Source organism: Rhynchophorus ferrugineus, unplaced genomic scaffold, assembly GCF_030347505.1.
Source record: "Rhynchophorus ferrugineus isolate W39M unplaced genomic scaffold, kcgeb_rfMv2 rfM9, whole genome shotgun sequence".
Lineage (NCBI taxonomy): Eukaryota > Metazoa > Arthropoda > Insecta > Coleoptera > Curculionidae > Rhynchophorus > Rhynchophorus ferrugineus.
The window spans coordinates 481,909-509,665 of NW_027472588.1; the positions used below are offsets into that span (position 1 = coordinate 481,909).

Below are 27,757 nucleotides of genomic sequence, written 5' to 3' on the forward strand. Positions count from 1 at the left end.
TTTAGGTTTGTTTTGTTGGTTCTTTATTTCTTTGAATATGTGACAAAATTTTATTATTATTTTTATATTATTCCTAATTATTTAGCCACCCACAGTAACAGTAGTTTAAATCCTTCGATAATATATAAATTAAATGTAACAAATCAATTGAAAAGTCCGCGGTCTGACACATAGATGTTTTTGTTTTTGTAGCAAAGCACAAATCGTACTACAAAAATGGTATCGAAAAGTAGGAGGGTCGCTATAATAAGTCTATCACACTTGAAGGGAATTATGTTGAATAAAAAAAATTATTTTGTCAAAAAAATGTTTTACTATGGTAGGCTACTAGGAACTTTTCATTCGACCTGTTATTGGCTGAAGAGTAGACACTCTCTCTAAGCTCCAACTAGCTATTGATGACGATTGAAAGAAGTAATATCGTCTTTTGCCGTTGTTTAACCATATATTACGAAATCTGCTGGAAAAAGAGGTGGACAATGGACAGAACGCTGAATAATAAATACGTAACCAGTTTTTCACAATAAATTCCTCCAGTCCGGATAACATTTGCGCTTAATTGATAAGAATTGACGAACGACCGGTCCCCGTAAAGGTTTATCTCGGTCGCTATCGATGAAAAACCGACACAAACACACGCGCGCGGCCGGCCGGCGATGGGAAAAGAGACCTCGCCATCGCTTTCCGAGAACACGGCGGCCGTAAGGCCATCTAGGGCAACGCGACGCCCTAAATGGCGACCAATAAACATCGGTTGAGTCACCGGCGTCTCCGCGGGCTCCGATGGCAAAAAAGTCGGCAGTACCGCCGCCGCCGCCGCTGTCCTGCAGGGGCGGGAGGGGACCCGCGGGGGCGGCATGTCGAGGACAATCTCGCAGGTCGTATCGGTCCTGTACGGCTCCTTATAATCCGCCCGGTCTCTCTCTCTCTCTCTCTCTCTTTCTCTCTTTCTCTACGACCTGAAATCTCAAGATCTAGTTAATTGAGTCGGTACTGGTCGGGCCATTGTTCGCCGGGTCCGCTCGGACATAACGGGGACGTCCATGGGTCTTGTTACAATTATAGGAAACGCGGATTATCGTTATGTATCGGGCCTGTAATTGGTATTCCTGCTTGCGTCGATATTCGTTCTATCTAGAGAGTACCGGGAATTTCTCATTTAGGATATTTGCTATACCGCTACTATTTAACATGACACTGATTATAGTGAGAAAAAACCTAATACTCACACAGTTCGGGTTTATGAATCTTTCCCTGACAGTGTGGATTTTAGGTACACCAGGCATGGTTTCTTTTTAACAACTTTCCAAATGTTTTTTCCTTCCAGACAATCCTAGAAAATATAACAGGTCAATTGAAAAGTCCACGGTCCACCATAGTAAACATTTTTTTGGCAAGATTACTTTTTTTTATTCAACATAATTCCCTTCAAGGGTGATTCACTGATTATAACGTCCATTCGACTTTTCGATACCATTTTTGTAGTACAATTTGTCCTTTGCTTCAAAATAAGCCTCAGTTTCGGCGATCACCTCTTCATTCGACTGAAATTTCTTTCCAGTGAGCATTCTTTTGGCATCTGAGAACAGGAAATAGTCGCTGGGGGCAGATCTGGAGAATACGGTGGATGGTAAAGCAGTTTGAAGCCTAATTCATGGATACTTGCCATCGTTTTCACTGACTTGTGACACGGTGCATTGTCTTGGTGAAGCAGCACTTTCTTTTTCTTTAAATGCGGCCGTTTTTCCTTGATATCGTCCTTCAAACGGTCCAATAACGCTATGCAATGGTCGCTGTTGATGGTCCTTCCTATTTCAAGTTACCAACCGACTGTTGCGTTTTCCCACACCGTGGAGCGGGTTCATCGTGTTCAGTCCATTCGGATGACTGTCGATTGGACTTCGGAGTGAAGTGATGGAGCCATGTTTCATCCATTATCAGATATTGACGCAAAAACTCGGGTTTATTATGCTTGTTCATCTTCAAACACTGCTCCGAATCATCAACTCGTCGTTGTTTTTGATCAAAAGTGAGCTCACGCGGCACCCACTTTTCACAGACTTTTCTCATATCCAAATATTCGTGAATGATATGATGTACACGTTCAGTTGATATTTTTAAAGTCTCTTCTACTTCATTCAATTTCAATTTATGGTCATTCAAAATCAATTTGTAGATTTTTTTAATGTTTTCGTTGGTAACAACCTCTTTTGGGCGTCCACTGCGTTCACCGCCTTCGGGGCTCATTTCACCACGTCGAAACTTAGCATACCAATCCTTGATTTTACTGGGGCCGTGTCCAAAAACTGATCAAGCCAAGTTTTTGCTTCACTGTATTTTTCCTTTTAAAAAGCAATATTTTATCAACGCGCGAAATGCCTTTTAATCCATTTTATTCACAATAACAAAAGTTTCTTCACTCAAAATGCTATAACTCACAAACTAATGATCTGACAGCTGTCAAATTTATACAGGCGTTTTTTGAAGGTTAGGACTAACTAAAAAATATATGGATTTTTTTAGTAGCGCCATCTGTGTGTCAGGCCTGGGACTTTTCAATTGACTTATTACTGATGTATTAATCCCGTACTCACCTTGCTTTTTTTTAATTAATTTAAGAAATGTTTAAAATTAAATCAATTTTCGACTACTAATATGGTCCACTAACATTGAAATAACCACCTCTGAAACGTTTTTATTAACTTTTACACTCTCGATAAGGCATTTCTATGTTGGTATTCGTATAGAATATAGTACCAAAGATGCTATTAACCAGGTGAGAGAGTAAGTCCTCCAAAACTCGCTAAAATAGTTCCGTATTAAAGACATTTGTTGGATCATCAAAAAATCTCTAAAAATTAAGTCATACAGTAAAGAGAAACAGAAAATCGGTGCTCACTGAAGTACTGTTCTGTTCCCTTACGCGTTACTGCTGTTAAAGGTAATGTGCGGGCAAATTGCTCAATAAATAATTGCCGGAGCGGAAATAAATCGGGCCTGTATGTTGCACAAGACGCGTTCACGCGCCAAATACATCGAACAGTAGCCATAACGCTTTACGGCCCCAATCTAAAATAATAAGTCGACAAATATCAAGATCAGATAGGAGTAGGAACTGCCCTGTCGAACGGATACCAAGAGAAGATCCGTATAAGGACGAAGATACGTTAAAAAAACAATTGACCGATTCCAATTTCGATTCGGTAGGCTCTTGTTTCTCTTATTTACATACAATACCGGCGTTGGTCATTGAAAGGTAGGTCAGTACGCAGTTAAAAGTAGTAGAGGTTGATATGTTTGCTTCATTAATTGGGTAGTAGTGATGTTTGTGGCTATATAAGTATATTATAATGAACAAAACTATTTTAATTTGTATATAACATGTACTAAACAGTAAGTAAAATTAAAATATATTTAGGCTTAACATTTATTACTCAACTCAGTATGGCATCACCACTAAAATCAAAATATCACGTTAGATAAAAAGGAGAATAGATCAGACTTAAAATCAAAGAACTGTACTGATTAGTTGATAGATATTCCCAGCTTGATCTACAATTAAAAGAATGTTTTATCACTCAAGTGTAAAGATTATTTGCGCTTGCTACAGATCACACCAACTAGTAATACAACACTGACAACACGCAGAAATACAGATGATTGAAGGGAACCAAATCACAGAAACTTCTATAATATATAGATGTTACTCTTGACGCTAAATTAAGTAGTCTAATTGAATTCTATGAGAAGCAATAAAGAGAAGGCCGGCATTTTCTCAAAACACTTAAAAAATGTTTTTAAACCTTTCCAGTCTCAGCTACATAAAGATGAGGAAAATAAAATTACTAGCTTTCTAGATTCGCCATTTCAAATGGACTTGCCGCACGAGATATTAACGGTCAAAAAAGTTAAACAAACAATAATGAGAGAGATTAATATTAAAAAAGCTCCTGGGTATGACTTAATTACTGGCAAAATTTTAAAAGGTCTATCAGAAAAGGGTATAAAACTATTAACATTTATATTTAATGCTATGCTACGAATTAATTACTTCCCTTGTATCTGGAAAGTAGCTAAAATATTAATGATTCTTAAACCAGGAAAAATACCAGAAGATGTGACCTCCTACCGACCTATAAGTTTATTACCGATAATCTCGAAAGTTGTCGAGAAATTATACATAAAAAAGCTAAACTATATAATAGAAAAAAGAAAAATTAATCCAGAACATCAATTTGGCTTTTGCAATAAGCATGGGACTATAGAACAAGTGCATAGACTTGTAGACAAAATAAACGCTGACCTAAATGCCAAAAGATATTATTCGGCTGCTTTCCTAGACATATCTCAGGCTTTTGACAAAGTATGGCATACGGGCTTGCGGGTAAAACTAAAGAAACTTCTCCCTCATCCGGACCATCAGTTACCAAAATCGTATCACACTCACTCACTGATTATTGTAAATCAAGGTGATGAACATACCGAATTAAATCCCATATATTCAGCAATTCCGCAAGGTAGTGTACTGGGTCCAGGTCCATCTTCTGTATACAGCTGATCTGCCCACCACAAAAATAACTACTGTGGCAACATATGTAGACGATACAGGAATCTTAGCATCCCATGAAGATCCAGTCACAGCATCAATAAACCTACAAACCTAGCGGGAGCAAATACAATTATGGTTGAAGACATGGCGCATTAAAGCCAATGAAACAAAATCCACACATATAACGTTTACTCTGCGTAGAAGAACATGTCCACCAGTAAATATCAATCATAGTCAACTCCCCCAAGCAGAACATGTTAAATATCTTGGTATGCACTTAGATCGACGCCTAACCTGGAAGAAGCACATACTCTCTAAACGGAAACAACTGGGACTAAAGTTATATCAAATATATTGGCTCATCGGGCGCAAATCCAAGTTATCATTAGATAACAAGGTATTGCTGTATGAGTCTCTACTCAAGTCCATTTGGGCATATGGAATCCAACTATGGGATGCCGCTAGCAAATCTAATATCAATCATTCAACGGTTCCAAAATAAGGTGTTGCGTACCATTGTTGATGCTCCGTACTATATTTCAAATAAAGTGATACAACGCGATATTCCTCTAGAACCTATAACGAGTGTAATTCAACGTGTTTGTATGAAGTACTTCGAAAGAGTGTCAGTGCATCCCAATGTACTCGCTAATCAGCTAAATATGTGACGTCACAGTGAAGTGCGTAGACTAAAATGTTTAACACCACCTGATCTGATTACTGGACATGTAGACTTTAGAATAAGCTTTAGAATAAGACTTATTAATTAAGATAATATTATATACAGAAGATTTCTTAATGAAGTAATTTTCTACATGCCATGTATATACAATATAGACATAAGAAATACTTATTGCCAATAGGGCAGATTGTGGACACACGAAGAGTAATAAAAAAACAGAGCCAGACAGACAATTTACAAAGAAAACTAAACAAGTGAAACAAGCATCAATCGCCATTCTTTCGAAACTATCTGTGAATAATAATGTCGGGTATTCATTCTGAAAACCTACTACACATCTTAAACGTTCCATATCACAAGTGTCCTCTTTTAAAAAGCCTGATGGGAGAGGGGCCCAAAATAATTTCAAAAAAGCAAATATATTTGCAGAACTAACTAATTAACTAATAAGTTTAATGTTTACCTTCGATTAAGCTATGTACCGGATGAATGAAAAACTGCTAAAGTTACAATGATGCCAAAACCTGGAAAAAATCTAAGCGAAGTTGAATTAAACCTCTATGTTTTTTTTGTTTCCAGTTATGGCTAAGCCTTGAGAAGCTAATTGAGAATTTGTATATTGATGGAAAAATCAACTGTCACCATCAAGTCAGCGATAACTGTCAAAGCAAATAACAACCGTCTATTTTATTCGAGAAATATATATTTTTAAATTTAACTTATTAAATAGTAATCGTTATAGACCTGTATTAATTATATTTATAGCTGTTAGTTTTTACGATACCTTAAAAATTAAAACTGTGCATTTTATAGGTTATTTTTGACATTTTTATGACGTTTTACCTTCATATGTCGGTGAACAGTTGGCGTTGTAATTAACGATGGAGACGATAAATCAAGTAGGCATTTTAAGCCAAGTAGCTTAGGTCTAACGGGCGTTTTAGTGCCATTCTTTCGATATCCCCCTTTGGTAGTATTTTATTTGTTTAAACCGGTCGGTTTTAACCGCGTTTGTGCCCACACCTTCACAAGGCAGAGACCGACAGATGCACGTCCGAATATAATAATATCGCTACGTGTATATGTAAAGCCACATTCACATTGAGGAGACATACTCAAAACATCATTAGAAAAAATACTTTATTCAAGACTAAATGTTTATATTTGTTGAATTGTGTTGAGCTATGTTGCATATTATTTAATAAAACACAACTTTTGTTGAATTGAATATATTGACAGTAGTAAAAACATCGGAAATCATAGTTTAGAGATGTTGACAAGTGACGGCAAAAAAAAATCGACGGAAAATAGCTACCATACAAAGTGACCGAAAAACCATATTATTGAAAGTCACTTCTTAAATACTTATTGACATATTCATCAATATATCATAACATAAGCTAGACATTTGTAAAGAAAAATATTTATATTAGAAAATGAGCCAAAACTATCAGAATTTATGAAAATTATGGCGAAAAATAAGACAAAGTCATAATATTTCACATAGGGTGAATGACTAAAAAATTGTATGTGAAAATAATTTTTTAACAAATATCTTGACAACTGTTAATCTAATAGAAAAACTAACACTACCATCTTTTTCGGTGCTCAATTTTACATAGATGGTGATATTTTCATCAATGTATCTTTATTTAAACCAAAGTAATAAGAAAAAGTCTGAAAACGACTAAAAATCGCGATTTTTCCTGAGTATATACATGGAAAAAGTGCAAAAAATCTTCTTACCGCCAAATAAACTGAAACTATCATATATTATGAATATTATGGTGGAAAAAACAAAGAACTGGTTATTTTTGACGTCCAATAAATGGTTTTTGGGATATTTGTAAAAATTGTGTGCGAATAATTATTAGCTGAAAATTTAATTTACCAATATTTTTTTAAATATTAAATATACGAGAAAAAATAATATCACCACCTCCTTTGGCATCTAATCTTATACATATAGTGATATTTTCTTCAGTGTATGCTGGTTTATGTTAAAGTTATTAGGATATGGATGTCATCAGTTATGGGGCAAAAGTCTCGCTACCATTTTGATTACATGCCATTTTGTTTATGTGACGTTTAGCTCAGTTTCGCTTTGACCGTTATGTTGTATAGACGTCCAAATTTTATTATGGATAAATATACGCTACAAGAACGAGCAGAAAAAGTGACAATATTTATTGAAAATAATCGTTCCATTATTGCCACTCAGCGGAAATAGCGTCAAAAATTTCTTAATCGTCCAGTGCTTCACAAGGCCACAATGATGGATGTCATGAAAAATACCTTAAAAAGAGCGAAAAGCTGCATAGCGAATCGCGGTCACCATTTAGCCGATATAATTTTTCAATCATAACGAAAAAAAAACGTAAAAACTTTTTCTTAAAATCAAACTTACTTATCTTTTCTTTGAGCAAAGTCATAGAGAAATTCCCAACTTTTATAATATACGAATAATTTACAAGAACTCTAACGTTAATTTGTGACTGTTTATATATCAATAAATACTGTTTTATTTTCATTTTTTTCCTTTCAAAATTATTTTAAGAAGAAATATGTTTATAAAAGCTTCTTCATATTACATCTTTATCTTATAGGAGATGAATATAGTATAGAAAATGTACCAAAACCTTTCAACTTCTATAGTATCAACAGATATATTAGGTTAATTTGTGAATTCAAGATAATTTATTGTATTTATACTATATTCTTCAAATATACGTATAATTTGCAAAAACTGGCAATGTTGTAAATTCAAATCCTTGTACGCACGCCACGATTATCCAGAATTAGACTCTTGCGATGCAGCAGGGCTTGGCTGGCATAAAGTTTCAGCAGATATACTTCTTCAAAATCATTTTAAAACATAAGAGAATTGAACACATTCAACGATCTAGTGTGGACGGGCCTTAATAAACAAGATAAATACTGTTTTATTTTCATTTTTTTCCTTTCAAAATTATTTTAAGAAGAAATATGTTTATAAAAGCTTCTTCATATTACATCTTTATCTTATAGGAGATGAATATAGTATAGAAAATGTACCAAAACCTTTCAACTTCTATAGTATCAACAGATATATTAGGTTAATTTGTGAATTCAAGATAATTTATTCTATTTATACTATATTCTTCAAATATACGTATAATTGGCAAGAACTGGCAATGTTGCAAATTCAAATCCTTGTACGCACGCCACGATTATCCAGAATTAGACTCTTGCAATGCAGCAGGACTTGGCTGGCATAAAGTTTCAGCAGATATTCTTCTTCAAAATCATTTTAAAACATAAGAGAATTGAACACATTCAACGATCTAGTGTGGACGGGCCTTAATAAACAAGATAAATACTGTTTTATTTTCATTTTTTTCCTTTCAAAATTATTTTAAGAAGAAATATGTTTATAAAAGATTCTTCATATTACATCTTTATCTTATAGGAGATGAATATATTATAGAAAATGTACCAAAACCGTTCAACTTCTATAGTCTCAACAGATATATTAGGTTAATTTGTGAATTCAAGATAATTTATTCTATTTATACTATATTCTTCAAATATACGTATAATTTGCAAGAACTGGCAATGTTGCAAATTCAAATCCTTGTACGCACGCCACGATTCTCCAGAATTAGACTCTTGCGATGCAGCAGGACTTGGCTGGCATAAAGTTTCAGCAGATATTCTTCTTCAAAATCATTTTAAAACATAAGAGAATTGAACACATTCAACGATCTAGTGTGGACGGGCCTTAATAAACAAGATAAATACTGTTTTATTTTAATTTTTTCCTTTCAAAATTATTTTAAGAAGAAATATGTTTATAAAAGGTTCTTCATATTACATCTTTATCTTATTGGAGATGAATATATTATAGAAAATGTACCAAAACCTTTCAACTTCTATAGTCTCAACAGATATATTAGGTTAATTTGTGAATTCAAGATAATTTATTCTATTTATACTATATTCTTCAAATATACGTATAATTTGCAAGAACTGGCAGTGTTGCAAATTCAAATCCTTGTACGCACGCCACGATTCCCCAGAATTAGACTCTTGAAATGCAGCAGGACTTGGCTGGCATAAAATTTCAGCAGATAGTCTTCTTCAAAATGATTTTAAAACATAAAACAATTGAACACATTCAACGATCTAGTGTGGACGGGCCTTAATAAACAACGGCGCGGCTTTCGAACGTCTCGAGAAGGAAACGGGACGTCACACGCGATTGTTGCTTCGTCAGGATGACAGAAAAATCACTTCTAATTGATTTTAATTTGATAGACAATCGCTCGGTGGTACGGGCCTGATTTATGATCTCTTTGTTTGGGTGTTTTTTTTGTTCCGTCGTTTCTCCCGTTGGGCGTGTAGCGTAGTACCCTCGGCGGCGGTGTCGAAGCCGAAGCGGTAAGCCGCCGTGTCGCTTGTTTATGGCTCGTTAGAGACGTACGAGTGCTGTACGTCTCCAAAATATATATATCGCTGGGCCGTGTTTATTTTTGTTGGACGTGTTTTATGCCGGGCGACATAAAACCGATGCATTTGTTTGGTTTTCGGCTCGGAAACGTCAACCGTGCCATGACGTGTCGCTCTCACGACTTTCTTCTGTTAATTGTCACCGCTCTCGATCCAGATCGCGAGTCGAACACGGCCTACTGAATAATGACGTAACATTAATTTTTATTTTAACACCATATGTGTACATTTTTTTAACCGACTTCAAAAAAGGAGGTTCCATGTCTGACAGTACATTTTTCGTATATGTTCACCGACTTCTCCGTCAATTACGGACTATGGTGTAGGTAAGCTGATGATGATTAGAGTACAAAAGCGCTTCAGCTTCTATGGTGTAGTGATTAGAAAACATGCGGAGGTTGAAGGTTCGATTCCCGATGGGGGCAACAACTTTTTGTTGTTCTAGTTTGGTTCAAACATTCGTCAAATCACCTCTACTCATTCCTCATTTTCAATCATTGTTTCTTTATTGCTTGCTATTGCACCTTTACTTGGCCTACAATTGTAATATTAAATAAAATAACAGCATAATTCATTGAGTAAATATCTAATGCTAAAAATCTAATGCTAAGAAGAGAAAGAGAAAAGAGAAAGATAACACTTCTAACAATTGTAAAATATATTTATATTAGAAAATAAGCCAATACTATCAAAATTTATGAAGTTTATGGCGAAAAATACGCCAAAATGACAATTTTTCACATGGGGTGAATAATTTTTGATATAACTACAAAAATCGCGTTTAAAGAATGTTTGGTGAAAACCATATTTTAACAAATTTCTTGACAACTGTTAATCTAATAGAAAAACTAATACTACCATCTTTTACGGTGCTTAATTTTACATAGATGATGATATTTTCATCAATGTATCTTTACTTAAATAAAAGTTATAAAAAAAAGCCTGAAATCGACTAAAAATCGCGATTTTTCCTGAGTATATACATGGAAAAAGTGCAACAAATTTTCTTACCTCCAAATAAACTGAAACTATGATATACCATGAATATTATGGTGGAAAGAAACAAAGAACTGATTATTTTTGGTGTCCAATAAATATTTTTTGGGATATTTGTAAAATTTTGTGTAAATAATTGATAGCTGAGAATGTAATTTAGCAATATTTCTTATAATTTCGAATATTCCAGGAAAATAATATAACCACCTTCTTTGGCATCTAATTTTATACATATAGTGATATTTTCATCAGGGTAAGCTGGTTTAAGTTAAAGTTAATGGGATAAGTTTAATAGAAATTTGAAAAACATCTTTGAACCAACACCATCTTTCAGATATATACCTTAAAATTGCCAACTTTTATAACATAGGAATAATTTACAAAAGTTCTAACTTTAATTACTTAAAACGTATTTTATATTCTCCTATATACACAAAATTTAGCTTAATGCCTTCCTAAACCTATGTATCTATTTACAGTATTAATTGAACTGCTACCAACTGGTCAGTTTGATGTCGGTGCCGAGCCCAAACAATACAAAAATAATAATATAATTTTGTGTGATATACACAAAATTAAATTACGAACAAAACAAATCCATTGAGAAATCTTATGATTTTTTGCTTGTAACACTTCACATATAAAAAAAATAAATCGTTACTAAAACATATCATGATTACAATAAATGTCTAATATAGATACTGCCACTTTTCCTGCTATTTTGATGCACAAATCCCATTAATGAATTGACTACCGAACTGACATTCTAGCTTTTGGCTGACGTATTGAACATTTAGTTACCTAAAACGAATGGATGGTTAACTACAACAAAATGAGTGTTCAAGTTATATTTATTATTTATTTCATGGCCTTTGGCACTTGTTTACTTATTTGGCTTCATGTTATCCTTTTCTATTTCAGGGTGAAATTTCGGCATATGTGGATTCGTATTTAATATCGTTGAAAATGTTTTGTTGTACACTCAATTCAATTTCTTTTATACTCATAGCTATACCATTCTTATACTCATAAAAAATCAAACGTTTTTTCATACACGTCCACATAAGATCTCTTTCTATATTCTCTATATTTTGTATTTCAGCCAACTAGATGTTGTTTAAGTATTCGTCGAATGAATCGTGGAGACTACAACATTAACATACGCCCATATATATACATTTTTAGCGTTGCGCGTTTTTTATGTCTAGTCCGTCGACGGATTTTCGTATGCGCACATTAATTATGACTATTATTAACCTCTTACAGTTTGGTCACGCGGCTAAGGGACCTGTGGGAGTCGCATTGTTTCGGTAAATGATAATAGCAACTAATATTTCATTCGAACTTGAACAAAACGAACAGAAAAGATGCTAACAAATCCACCACGTCAAAAACAAATTTGAAAAATATATTTATCTACAAATAATATATTATCTGGTCTTCGCTTGGTCAGATGGCGTTGCTATTATTATTATTAGGTACTTTCTTGGTGTAACTCCCTATTTGCATTCCATAGGGCCAAATTGGCTTTATGACTGACTGAAAGAATCAATCTCTTTAATTTTAAGTCAAATTGAGAATCTCTTCCGACTCACCAGTACAGTTGTAATAGAAGGTGTACAAAAAAGCCGTTGCTCCCGCCGGGAATCGAACGTGTCCGCGAACTGAACACTCTAACCACTACACCGTAAAGTCAATTGTCTGCAGTATTTCTAAGGCTTACCATATGATATTGTCAGTGCTTAAAAAGCAAACTGAACGACTTTGGTAAGCAAACCCTTTTATCATCAGCGTACCTAAAAAACTTAAAAGTATACAAAAAATATCCTCAAACTCCTAACCGTTGAGGAATTGGGTCTTCCATTACATCATTCCCCCCCTTACGCCCATCAGATCCTGACTTGGAAGAAGTGCACTCTTTCGAATACAAAAAGAATTTTGAAAATCGGTCGACAATTGACGGAGAAATTGGTGAACATACACTAAAAACATACGAAGCACCTCCTCCTTTTTTTGGAGTCGGTTAAAAAACAAACGAGCGTCGGCCGCCGCCTGCGTTTCGCCGTTGTCGATCGGGAAGCGTCGTCGCACGGCCGCCTAGATTCAGCATAATCGAGAAAATCCCGGCGAATTGATCATGTGGCGTCTCACGAAGGTTACTGACTTCCGACCTGTTCAGCCTGTACCATAATAGGCATCATACCGTACAAGATTATGGCCGATGATACCATGGGAATGTTGGATGCCGAGAGACAAAGGATGTTTTCCCTTATTTTTTCGTTCTTTGCTCGCGTTTCCCGTCCATTTCGTTCAATTACAGGTCGTTACAGTTTTAAAATCGTTTAGATATTCGGAATAGTTGCAATAGGTTCGAGTCTTATATATATATATATATATATATATATATATATATATATATATATATATATATATATATATATATATATATATGGTTATAGGTCCGATTCTCTTTCCTGATATTAAAGACACTATTGCCTATTTTAAATGAGCACAACTTTCCATTGTTTATTGAAAACAATATCAAACAATATCGTTGAAAACAATATCTCTTGGAATCAGAGTTTATACAACACTAAATCGTAATAGAGGTTTTTTTTTGGGTCAGACTATGTAACAAATAATTAGCCTCAATAGATTCGTGAAGATATTTGCGTTTACAATTCTGTAACAATTACAAAATGATCCCAAATCACCAGAAGATATATCCAGTCCCAAGAGAATAGAATGTATATGTGTAAATTTCACAATGAGGTACACATAATAAAGCCTTAACTTGAGAACATTACCTTTATTTGGTGGCACAAAATGTATAAATGGAGCAATCATTAGGCAAATGATTCGTCAATGTTAGTTTTTTTTGGAAATAAGCTAACAAGCCATTGTTGAGTATAGTGCGTTTAATGGGTGGTTATTTTTACATGTCGATGTGTTCGTCACATTTTAAAATTGTTTGCATTGTTCTATCAATTAAAGAAAATTAGTTGGCAAACTTAATATTTTCATGTTGTTAATAATTATTTTATATGGGATTATTATTAAACATATTTTCTCTCACCAGTTGTGAAGTTCTTTTTCCATATGCAAACTGCATGCGCACTACGACTTTGGACCAATTTTGAAACCTGTTCATAACGAATGTTCGCCGAATTCAGTTCTGCTCATGCGCATTTTCAATTTTCCCACGAAATTCGCCCCGAATGCTCAGGTCTGTACCCACCACAAGATGTAATTAATAAAAAAAATGTTCCACGTGCAAAAATACTGCAGACCGATGTCACAAAAGAACCTGACAATTTTTTGATCGATGCAACTGATCTCTACACATTCTCTCGATGTTCAACACTTCCACAAACAACAATCAGTTCATTCAAGGCCAACTAATGGTGTGGACGGGCACCAGAACGAGAGAAGCTCCCGTCCAAGTAGCATTTCATTGTTTAAAACATATTTTCGTCTCTCTCCCATATGCTCGGACGATTTAAACGACATTAAAAAGGGGAATTTACCAATAATTTACGATGGCATCGGGTCCAGGTGCGTTTAATCTCCACAGAAAGCCTTATTTGCACTTCTTAAACGATATTGAGGTGGCCGAACGGACCGGCGGATCCGACGAAGACGGAACGATGGAGAGGGAGAACGCGTGCGAGCGAGAGAGGCGAGCCAAGTAGACGGATGCGGTTTAAGCCGATGTAATTGGATGGCGTCAAAGGAAGCGGCGAGCTTTACGAGACGTCAGGCAGTTTTAAAATGATTTTTTCCCGGTGTGGTCACTGGAAAAGGTCGATAGGTATTGGGAACGGTTTTTTATGTATGATTCCGTGGCCGAGAGAAGGCTTTGTTCTCGGAGGTGTATCTATTTTTTATTAATGTGGATTCATCTTCATTGCGCCCGTCAACTCTGACCTAAATTCTGGCCAGAAGATGTCAAGAGGTCTTACAAATCGACAATCAGACCAATAGCAGGTTAAACAAGAAGCGGAAAGGATCAGACTCATAATCAAACAGCTGTATTGGTTAATCGGAATATAGAAACTGTAGAGTCACACATGAAGTTCCCATATTTTTGTAAATCTCTTTTTTCGGCCATCATGAATACAACTTTTAAATACCCAGAGTCCAGAAATAAGCTGCATAGTTAATTTTCAAAAATTATATTAAGATTTTCGTAAATTATCTTCATCTGAACTGAATGAGCAACAAACAATCAACATAGGTTCCTTAATTTTATACAAAAATCTATTCACGACTTCTTTAAATGATATCCAAGTTTCTTTTTTCTCTCTGTTCATCGTTGCTTAAAAGTTGCTTAAAAAATAGTGATAATGAATTAAAGTTTCTATACAAATATTTAAAATAACCATCTTTAGGTAGAGCTTTTACAAATTATTTCATTGGGCCCAATTTTATGTATAATGATCGTAGAACAACCATTTTACACTCTGTTGAGGTTTTTTCTTGGCAGGTGTCAATATTTTTCAGAGCAATGTTGATTCCTTGCTCTTCTGCTTCCCTGTCGTACTCATATTTTTGTAAATCTCTTCAGCCATCATGAATACAACTTTTAAATACCCATACAGGATCCAGAAATAAGCTGCATAGTTAATTTTCAAAAATTATATTAAGATTTTCGTAAATTATCTTAATCTGAACTGAATGAGCAACATACAGTGAACCTTAAATCTTTACATTGTGTAATAACACACATTTTAAAGTTATTTTTGCAATAGCTGGGTGACACAACTGTTAATTATTAGTAGTTTATTGGAACCAGCACTTAAAGTTATAGGTTCTATATAACGTGTGAATTAGTTTTAATCTTATATATAATGTATATCGCTTAAATGGACAAAATACTCAAAAAATTATTGGTAAGAAAATGTCTATAGATCCAAGATGTAAGTCTTAAGTAAAGTAGACAAAAGAAGAAAGGTCGAAGCAATTAATGCCTGCTACCTTACCAAACGTTAGAATTATATTGCAAAAAGACAATGGGCACGTATATAGTTGCATCATTTCCACAACAAAATCACTGTATAAGGAAACAAATCGTATTTGTCTTCGCCATATTTTTCAGATGTATTACCCAGTGATAATGTAGGCTGTTTCCAAAGCTGAATAAATACATCAATCTAAGGAAAATTAGCTCTAGCTATGAGGTCATCGAACGCAAATATGTTTAGACAAAATACAAAGTCTGAAAATGTTGTTGTGTTGCGATTTTATATGTAAAGATGTATTTAATTATATATGATTTACATGTCGATGGGCAATAGTTCTTTCCTCGATGGGTAAGATAGTTCCGATGTCCTCGATGTAATTAATTGTAGTGTTTGACAGTTGTACAAAGTTAGGCTAAGTTAGAATATAAGCAAAAAACAGTAAGCATAGTAAGAAAGAACAAGAATGTAAACGTTTAAGGTAACATGTGCAACGTGTAGTATCATAAAATCACTAAATATTAAAATTAGTGCTATTATTTTATAATAATATTAAATTTATTTATTTATTAAATTTATTTTATTTTAATTAAATTTTATTAAATTACTAAAACAAAGATAATAAAACTGTTGCATATTTTTCTGTAGTTTTTAAGATTCCAATCTACAAATGGACTAAAGATTGGAAAATTCAGCTTAATAGCTCCAAATATGTTCATGTTAATTTTGCATTGTGGCGAAATAATAAAAACCTAATAATATCACTCAATGGATGCCCAATTCCTCAAGCAGAATCAGCCAAATACCTCGGAATCCATCTTGACGATAGATTAAATTGGAAACATCATGTTAGACAAAAAGCAAAACACATTAGAACCAAAATAAAACAACTAAACTGGTTAGTCGGGAGATACTCTCAACTTGATCTAAAATCAAAGAGGTTGATTTATCAGACAATCATAAAGCCAATTTGAACCTATGGGGCCAATGAAGAACTGCACAATGACCTGGAGATCAAATGGATTTGCGAAGTTATCCAAGATTTAGCCTTAAAACACGAAAGAGGATTACTAAATCACACTAACGTGGAAGCCATTCAACTACTGGACAACGCGCAGGAAATCAGAAGATTGAACCGAACTAAACCATTCGAACTTATACAAAGTGTATACTTTTAGTGTAAACTATATCTATAGGCTATTATAATTTTATAATTGAGGAATACATATTGATGTATTTATCTCGCACTCGTCTTGCTTGTTAATTAATCCAAGTACAAATGAAATGTAGTAATAAATCAATTTATAATTAAGATTGTACTAAGCATATTTAATAAAGATGTCATCAAAAACAAAACTTTAACAAAGAAGAATTTAATCTTCATATTTTTTTTTATTACTCTTCGTGAGTCCACAATCTGCCCTATTGGCAATAAGTATTTCTTCTGTCTATATTATATATACATGGCATGTAGAAAATCACTTCATTAAGCAATCTTCTGTATAAAATATTATCTTAATTAATTAGTCTTATTCTAATGCTTATTCTAAACTCTACATATGTCCAGTAATCAGATCAGGTGGTGTTAAACGTTTTAGTCTACGCACTTTACTATCACGTCGCATATTTAGCTGATTAGCGAGTACATTGGGATGCACTGACACTCTTTCGAAGTACTTCACACAAACACGTTGAATTACACTCGTTATAGGTTCTAGAGGAATATCGCGTTGTATCACTTTATTTTTGAAATATAGTACGGAGCATCAACAATGGCACGCAACACCTTATTTTGGAACCGTTGAATGATGGATATATTAGATTTGCTAGCGGTACCCCATAGTTGAATTCCATATGTCCAAATGGGCTTGAGTATAGACTCATACAGCAATACCTTGTTATCTAATGATAACTTGGATTTGCGCCCAATGAGCCAATACATTTGATATAATTTTAGTCCCAGTTGTTTCCGTTTAGAGAGTATGTGCTTCTTCCAGGTTAGGCGTCGATCTAAATGCATACCAAGATATTTAACATGCTCTGCTTGGGGGAGTTGACGATGATTCATATTCACTGGTGGACATGTTCTTCTACGCAGGGTAAACGTAATATGCGTGGATTTTGATTCATTGGCTTTAATGCGCCATGTCTTCAACCATAATTGTATTTGCTCCAGGTAGGTTTGTAGGTTTATTGATGCTGTGACTGGATCTTCATGGGATGCTAAGATTGCTGTATCGTCTGCATATGTTGCCACAGTAGTTATTTTTGTGGTGGGCAGATCAGCCGTATACAGAAGATACAGTACTGGACCCAGTACACTACCTTGCGGAACTCCTGAATATATGGGATTTAATTCGGTATGTTCATCGCCTTGATTTACAATAAAATGTCTGTCAGTGAGATACGATTTTAGTAGCTGATAGTCCGGATGAGGGAGAAGTTTTTTTAGTTTAACCTGCAAGCCCGTGTGCCATACTTTGTCAAAAGCCTGAGATATGTCTAGGAAAGCAGCCGAACAATATCTTTTGTCATTTAGGTCAGCGTTTATTTTGTTTACAAGTCTATGCACTTGTTCTATAGTCCCATGCTTATTGCGAAAGCCAAACTTAATCTTCATATAAATTACAAAAAACGCGTGTGGTACCTGAATATAACCACCATAGGGTGCCCGTGCCACCCTCCCCGAGTACACACAGTCCATATACACGACGCCCATAAAATCAAACCTCCTCCACGAATAGCCCCGAGAAAGAGAAACGGTGTTAAAAAGTCACAAGGGCCTGATTCTAATGAGCCCTATTCTACGCTCATAAAACCGGGAACCGTCGTGACTTTTACAGAGAAATACCTCTCTGCAGGTAGTTAAATTGGGCTTTTTCTTGTGAAATTGTCGAAAAACGACGACGGCTTATGGGCCAATAAAAAAAAGATAAACCCGAGAAGAACACGTATTAGCAATAAGTAAACGTTGAATAGCTTTAATGCCGTCCCGGTCTGAATTATATCGCCATTAGAACCGTCATTATCAAATTTTCAGAGGACTTTTTGAATAAATTAAGAAGGCAATTGAAATGAATTTAAAAGTGCGTTTAGAAGTACGGTTTTTATCGGGAATATGTTAATCTGATACAGCCGGCTTGATAACGATTGATTTGAATACGTAACTGTAATAGAGTTGTTTGGTATTTATTCTTAAAATGTCGAGATTTGTCAAAAATTGTGGAAATTATGTGAAAGAAAAAACAGACTTTTTCGTATCAAAACAAACAGTTTAAATTTTTATTTCCATAGCAAAATATCTTAAATTGAAATAACCAACTTATACCCCCGCTGTAGACCAATAGGCTAATAAAAAAAATACGCAGGAAGCAAACATCAAAACTCCTCAATGATGACCAGGTTTTAATTATTTTAATAACAACCTATTACCATAAATACAGTCAATTATCATTCACAATTTTAATCTTTTTAACCTATTACATTAACAATCTTGAAAAATATCCAAAATGCTATAATATTAACATATACTGTATTGTTATTTACAAGCAAACTACCAAAAAATCATAAAACTACATATATTACATATAAATCTATGTAAGCATAAATTGGGTACATTTTTGTCGAGGTCGCTGCTAGGACGACAGAGCCAGAACGTTAAAAATCAGTTGAATGAAACTAGTAGAACCAACAATAGTAACTAAAAGTACACGACTGAAACAGTCGATAGTAAATAGTAACAAAATCAGTCCGACCGAAAACAGTCACTGGTAAAAAGTAGTAAAATCAGTCGAACCAAAAATAGCGACTGAAACAGTCGATAGTCAATTTCAGTCGATAGTTCCCAACACTTATGTAAACTATTAACTACATTCATAAAAATACTAATCAGATTTACTAAAATAACAATTGAAGAACCCCTGTTCAAAAGAAGTTTCCTCTAAAATGTTCAGTTTTCTTTCTGATGGTCTATAAATTAGTTTTAAAGGATTTCTTCTAATTTGAAGCTTTATTATGAAAAATTGTTACAAAGTATTTTCTCATCCTTTGAAGGGTGATCTTCAAAAGAACTGAAGCACTGCTCAGACAGACCACGACTCATATATCGGAACAAGTAGTAATCAGAAGGAGCAAGGCCTGGCGAATACGGAGGATGGGATAGCACTTTCCATTTTATATATTTCCAATTATGTTTTCATCGGTTTTGCAACATGTGGTCGAACGTTTCATGCTGAAGAATAATATTGTTGGGTCTTTGCTCGTATTCTGGCTGTTTTTTACACAGTGCCCGGTTCCAACAAACCAACTGCAGTCGATAGCGATTCTTATTGGTGGTTTTATCGAGTAATGCCTTTAACTATCTGTGATAAATCAATTAATTTATAGGCCGGTATAAGAACATTTGTGGATACACTCACAACAGCATCATAACTCTCCTTTAATTACGTTAAACAAACTTGAAAACATTCGTTTGACAGTTCATCACCCGAACTTTCCGCGTACCACACACAGGGCAGAGTTACCGTAAAGATAAGAAAGCGAGAGTTAGTTCTAATCTAGGGATACCATCGGATCCACCATTTATCAAAAGAAATCCGGACCGCTGGCCCAACGTTAGATAAAGTTACTGGTGTTTAGATGCTGCGATGTTAACAGAAGATGAAAAATACGCTGTCGCTCGTTCGAAAACACCAAAACTAACATATCTTCAGCGTTAGTTTCAATATCGTGAATTGAATTTTGATTCGTATACAAATTATTGAACTTTATTACTTATATAGGGCAACATTTAAAATTCGCAGCTTTTCTGGCTATAGTAGATTGTTCAATAAGTTTTCGGACCACCGTCATATACCATATACTCATCAACATTAAGATTATAAATTCTAGAGCTGCTCACAAATATGGCAACAATATCGCTAAAATCAATCAAATACGACTCAACGAAATACCTTCTCTCGGCATCCAGCTAATTCACCTGATTTAACTTCCCCTGATTTATGATTATTTTCAAATTTCAAAGAATTCCTTCATGAAAAACGATTTTCATCTAACAAGCTTTATGTTCTTTTTTAGTCGAAGAAATTTCGAAAAAGTTTATTAAACACTGAAAGATACAATAACGTTTATAAAAAGTTCTAATTAAACTTTATCACTACATAGTATAAAACAAAGTCGCCTTTTCTGTCCCTATATCCCTATGTGCGCTTAAATCTTTAAAACTACGCAACGGATTTTGATGCGGTTTTTTTCAATAGATAGAGTGATTCAAGAGGAAGGTTTATATGTATAATACATGCATAATATACTAAGGCAACATTGCTAATTTTAGAGGTTTCTAACGTGATGTCGTGAATTAACCTATTTTATTAGGCTTATTTAGCAATTAGCAAAAACGCTGCCTAACCCTACGAGTTAGATCAAATTAATGTACTACAGTATTGTACACCATAAAAAGGTCTACAAAAAAGTCCGCGATGGTATATGTTTATCTTTTAGGGATAACCCACATTAACCATTTTTATTGTTTACTTTTTACGTGAGAAAATGGCTTATTTACGAAGCTATCTTAAGCAATATGGCATTAATCCTTATCGAATTAAGTACCTTAAATACAGTGTGCAATTAATATAGATCAATATGGTTCCTTACAGCATGTAAATTAAACAAATATTTCAGAGATATTACAAATTTAAAATTTGCGTTTAAAAATGTGTACGTGTAATGTAATAAAAATTGTATGAATTTAGATATTCCAAAGATAGCAGGAAATCTTCATAGTAAGTATAGGGGAAGAGGAATTGTTTTACTCCAAATTTAATGCGTGCAGGCCAAGGGCAGTAATGAATGAACCAAAAATACTGGATCGATTTTAATCATGTTTTCATTGAGTGACATAGGCATATATATTTTATGCCCGTGCAAAGTCGGAGCGGGCCGCTATGTTTTTATATACAACGTTCATATTTTTTCTGTAGCGTATTTAATTTAATATCAGCATTGCACCCGTGCGAAGCCGGGGCGGGTCGCTAGTATATTATATAAAGGAACGATCCCATAATAGATTTTTCATTAAGTTTTGTCGCTCGATATCAGATTCATTGCTGTGTTTTTTAATGTACTACCTTCCTTATGAAATATGTGAAGTTACATCCAGATCAATCGTTCCTTTCTTATATTTAGTAATTGTTAATATGTCAGAGTATTTTTAATAAGTATTTTTAATAATAGAAGAAATTTAGTGTTTTAATAATAACATCAAAACGGATTCTCAGAACTGTATAAGGACCGTTCAAAATCAATTAAAAGATTTCTAGAAGAAAACTAATATTTCGTCAGATTAAGGACGCCTTTTACAATATGTGAAAATAACACGAAAATCAAGGAATTAAAGTCGGAGTTACTACAACATTCCCAAGGGTTAGCAAGGATTTCAATTACTTGTAATGAAATACGTCAATAAAAAAATATATATTATGCTGAGGTAGTTAATATTTCAAACACTAATGGCTTCCTTTTTTTTCATTTACTAGAATGACCAGCTAGAAGCAAATGGTCTTCGGCTGATGTCGCTTCAGGTTCGGGATATGATTGTTTTGTGGGCGACAGAGACCCTGGGTTACGACTGGGACCGTCGCAGTTTGTTTACTACCGGGATTTGTGGACGGGTAGGGATTTTATTAAGATGTTATCGTGTTCTAAGGTTCCTATGGAGAACCTCACACTGAGCAATTTTATGAAATTTTTCAGTTTTGCTCAGGTTAAGCTGAAGCCGCCAGAATTTGTACCACGCTATTATGGAATAAACTTCTGCCTACTTTGATGTCATCACATCATAACTAAAAACGAGCTTACAAAGAGGATTTTTTAAAATTCTTTTAAACTGTCACCTGAATTAAGTAGAGTCATATTGGTCCCTAGTTACAAAATATGTTGGTTACTAGAAAGCACCACAACAGATGAGAGGTAAAATAAAACAGTACAAAAAACATTAAATAATACCTGTGACAGTGATAAACCACATACATTAAAAATAAACTTAAGAGTTCGTTAGCTTCTTAAAAGCTAAAAACGCCATCCAAATAGAATAATGTATTCATACAGTATGACAAACAGGTTTTATTAATTTCCCAACAAAAGACTATCTGCTAGTACATTTATTAATTAAACTACTGTATTTGGCACTTTATATTTCAAATACACGACTTTGTGTTTCGTATTTTGAACACATGCGAGATAGTATTTTGTTATTTGTGTTTTAATTGACGCAAAGCATGTATTTTGCCCAGCTTTGAACATCTCCATTTACACCCTCTACCACAGACTATTCTCATATTCGTCTATCAAAACATTCATCAGTAGGAAACGATTTTCATTGGACGAAGAAAATATTGGAACATATTTTGACTCACTACTCATCACTCAGTTATGAATATCACTACAACTAGCATATTAAACATAATCAAGCTTATATTATTACCAAATCAAACCATTTTTTTCTTATAAAACGACAAAATATATTGAACATCATAGTAAATATAGAAATTGACCCGATAATCGAACTTACTTTGTTTCTTTGGCCCCCTGTTCTTGTGCAGCTTTCCTGCGACCTCCGAACTTAATCCAACAGTCACCACCAGAACCACCACCACCACCAACACGATTCGCGCCAGCGATTTCATATCGATCACTATTCAGCACCGACTATTCATTCATTCACTATTCAGTGGACTATCGACCACATCGGTCATGTCCGATGTGCGAGAACGTAAAACAATGATAACTGGAGAAGAAGTCCGCTATATTTGGACCATCGTCAGCGTAGCTGCACGTGCAGGTCGTACTCTCGGCTCGGAACTTTCGTAAACACGTGGATCGGGCCCTGTAAACGTCCGACATACGAACCCCGCCTCGATCGGATTTGGACTGAGCTTGAGCGGCGCGTCTTCCGATGACGGCGACGGGGATGACGGCCACGGTGAAGAAAACGGACAGTTCAGGTCTCAGGAGACACGGTATTCGTGTTATTTTGGATGTTATTCCATCATAAAGCACTTATGTTCCATGATAGATCGAACTGTTTACATTTTTCAGTACTCAACTTGAGTTAATGTTCTATTTTGTATTCAGCATGTCACAAATTATTATGTCTCGACCATATTTCATTATTTTTAACACTAACAAAGTATAAAATTACTTACCTATACACCTAATCTACCAGATGAGTCACAAGTATTATTATTTGTTTTGATTTTAATAAAAAAAGTTATATTATTCTATAACATGCAATAAAGTACTGCTTTATAAATAAATCCTTAAACCCATATGGACCTATAATATCTAAACATGAGGTTATGGCAAGAAGAACAATAATTTTGAAGTATTTCATCATAAAATAGTGATTTTTCAGTTCTCATCTTGAATAAATACTCTGTTTTGTATTGACTATGTCAGAAATTGTTATATCTCGACCATATTTAATTATTTTTAGATGTAATAAACTTCAAATGTACTTACTTATCCACCTAACTTACCAAACGTGATGTCCAGTGACCATTATTTGTTTGATTTTAATGAAGAATAACATATAGTCTATTCAAAGTTATCTTTTACATACGTCATTTACATTTGTGACATCAAAACGTCGCAATGTTGCCACATCAACTCTGAGTTTTGGATCAGTTTGGCTTTGACATACATCAAATCTAAATTTTAATGACATACATCATCTAAATTAAATAATTGAACAAAAAAATTGTTTTTAAGAATTTTGCATACATCTGACAACCGGACGACTTTGACAGACTTATTCATTTACGTGTACGGACTAATCAGACAGCATTGTGTCTCTTTTTAACTAGAATAAAATGAGAAGGAAAATATTGTCTGATTCTGAAACGAATCTACAAATTACGGCATGCAACATCTTGTTGAAGTATGTACAAAAAAACTTTGAATAGACTGTACAATAGACTACTGCTGTATAAGCAAATTCTTAATTTCATATGAACATATACCGTCCAGATATGGGGTAGTGCCAAGAAGAGCAATCTCTACATATTTCGCCGGTTTCATAACAAATCATTGAGGAGATTTCCATTATAAATTGCATTGTTTCTTGAGTTATTGCTGTATTTTGTATTCAGCATATCACAAATTGTTATATTTCGACCACATTTCATTATTTTAAGCGTAATAAAGTTTTAAACTACTTACATATCCACTTAATTTATCAGATCTGACTCCCAGTGATTATTACTACATTTATTTTCATATTTTCATATGGACGTATGGTATCCAGATATGCGGTTGTGTAAAGAAAAACAATCGGGACATAATTCAGCGATTTCAAAACAAAGGATTGAGAAGTGTCCCATCATAATCATTAAGACTATTAAAAACCGTTAAAATTAATTCACAATGCTTATCGTCGTAACGATTATAACCCTCGATATTCTAAATAAATGATGTTATTTTTTACAAATACCTTTCAAACGCACAAACAGTGCGAGGCTATAAATATAAATATGTTTTTTTAAACCTATAAAAATAGCATTTACTCTCAACATCAGTGCTACCGAAACTAGGTAATTGACCATTCAGTAAATAAAGAAATGCCATTAGTCACTTTTAGCTTTTGTGCTTGGACGCATCCCACGCACTCTATATAGACCAGGATCTATTTAATATTATTGTATCAATCCCACATTGTAATTAGAATATTTATTTATCAATATAATTGCATGGGGCCGTATATAATTCGAAATACTTTGAGAAACAGGAAGTACTAGATTGTATAATACGTTATAATAATAATTGAAAATTACCAGAGCCCTATGATATAAGAATTGTTATGTGAAATGTGCTTAGACTAATTGGCGTTCATAATAATATACTAAACCATTATTTCCTTTCTTGTTTTGAAGCTCTTAACAAGTGGTTTCAATAATCTATCAAAATAAAACTTACTTCTCCAGTCCTCTGTTAGAACTTTATTATCTCACTAGCTAATTCGGTTGTTCTAAAGGGTAAAATTCAATCAAACAACCCCAAAGATTTTGACTTGGACGATTTAATAGCACACAAAAAAGTTAAATAAATACCTCACTGTATTTGATTGGAAATACATTACACGAACTACAAAAATACTCTAGTATTTTGCCTTTAAAATATAACAAGAATTTAGGTCAATCATAAATCAATATCTAGTAATTCAGCAAAAGAAATACTGTTATGTATTTGATCGAAAATATATTATCTGTACTAACACAAATGCTCTAGTGTTTTTCTTTAATACATAGTTGAATTTTAAGTCAATATCTAATAAAATCAGTAAAATAAATACTGTTTTGTGTTTGATTGAAAATATATTACCTGAACGATGAGAAATTCCCTACTATTTTTTCTTTAAGATACAGGAATTTAGGTCAATTTAAAGCCAATCTTTAATAAAATCTGTAATAAAATACTAGAACGTGTTTGATTGAAAATGTATTATTTGAACAAAGAGAAATCTCTAGTTTTTACTTATTAAAATATAATAGGAATTTAGGTCAAATTTAAGTCAATATCTAATAAAATCAGTAAAATATATACTGCTTTGTGTTTGATTGAAAATATATTACCTGAACGATGAGAAATTCCCTACTATTTTTTCTTTAAGATACAGGAATTTAGGTCAATTTTAAACCAATCTTTAAAAAAATCTATAATAAAATACTAGACCATGTTTGATTGAAAATTTATTATTTGAACAAAGAGAAATCTCTAGTTTTTACTTATTAAAATATAATAGGAATTTAGGTCAAATTTAAGTCAATATCTAATAAAATCAGTAAAATTAATACTGTTATGTATTTGATTGAAAATATATTATCTGTACTAACAGAAATACTCTAGTATTTTTCTTTAATATATAGTAGAAATTTAGGTCAATTTTAAGTCAATATCTAATAAAATATACTGCTTTGTGTTTGATTGAAAATATATTACCTGAACGATGAGAAATTCCCTACTATTTTTTCTTTAAGATACAGGAATTTGGGTCAATTTAAAGCCAATCTTTAATAAAATCTGTAATAAAATACTAGAACGTATTTGATTGAAAATTTATTATCTGAACAAAAAGAAATCTTTAGTTTTTACTTATTAAAATATAATAGGAATTTAGGTCAATTTTAAGTCAATATCTAATAAAATCAGTAAAATTAATACTGTTATGTATTTGATTGAAAATATATTATCTGTACTAACAGAAATACTCTAGTATTTTTCTTTAATATATAGTAGAAATTTAGGTCAATTTTAAGTCAATATCTAATAAAATCAGTAAAATAAATACTGTTTTGTGTTTGATTGGAAATATATTACCTGAACTACGAGGAATTCCCTACTATTTTTTCTTTAAGATACAGCAATTTAGGTCAATTTTAAACCAATCTTTAATAAAATCTGTATTAAAATACTAGAACGTATTTGATTGAAAATTTATTATCTGAACAAATAGAAATCTCTAGCTATTACTTATTAAAATATAATAGGAATTTAGGTCAATTTTAAATCAATATCTAATAAAATCAGTAAAATTAATACAGTTATGTACTTGATTGAAAATATATTATCTGTACTAACAGAAATACTCTAGTATTTTTCTTTAATATATAGTAGAAATTTAGGTCAATTTTAAGTCAATATCTAATAAAATCAGTAAAATTAATACTGTTATGTATTTGATTGAAAATATATTACCTGAACGATGAGAAATTCCCTACTATTTTTTCTTTAAGATACAGGAATTTAGGTCAATTTTAAACCAATCTTTAAAAAGATCTGTAATAAAATATTAGACCATGTTTGATTGAAAATTTATTATCTGAACAAAGAGAAATCTCTAGTTTTTACTTATTAAAATATAATAGGGATTTAGGTCAATTTTAAGTCAATATCTAATAAAATCAGTAAAATTAATACAGTTATGTACTTGATTGAAAATATATTATCTGTACTAACAGAAATACTCTAGTATTTTTCTTTAATATATAGTAGAAATTTAGGTCAATTTTAAGTCAATATCTAATAAAA

General features: G+C 33.3%; 2 protein-coding genes across 2 annotated transcripts in view; one reads left to right on the plus strand and one right to left on the minus strand.

Moving 5' to 3' along the window:
- Positions 1 to 23,604, minus strand: part of wb (wing blister) — a 173,667-nt gene extending 150,063 nt beyond the window's left edge. Inside the window, exon 1 of the mRNA XM_076413869.1 lies at positions 23,244 to 23,604. Coding sequence (XP_076269984.1) covers positions 23,244 to 23,358 — 115 coding nt within the window. The 5' untranslated portion in view covers positions 23,359 to 23,604. The remainder of the gene's footprint in view (positions 1 to 23,243) is intronic.
- Positions 13,498 to 27,757, plus strand: part of LOC143202399 (uncharacterized) — a 91,751-nt gene continuing 77,491 nt past the window's right edge. Inside the window, exon 1 of the mRNA XM_076413899.1 lies at positions 13,498 to 13,582. Within this exon, the coding sequence (XP_076270014.1) occupies positions 13,581 to 13,582 (2 nt within the window). The 5' untranslated portion in view covers positions 13,498 to 13,580. The remainder of the gene's footprint in view (positions 13,583 to 27,757) is intronic.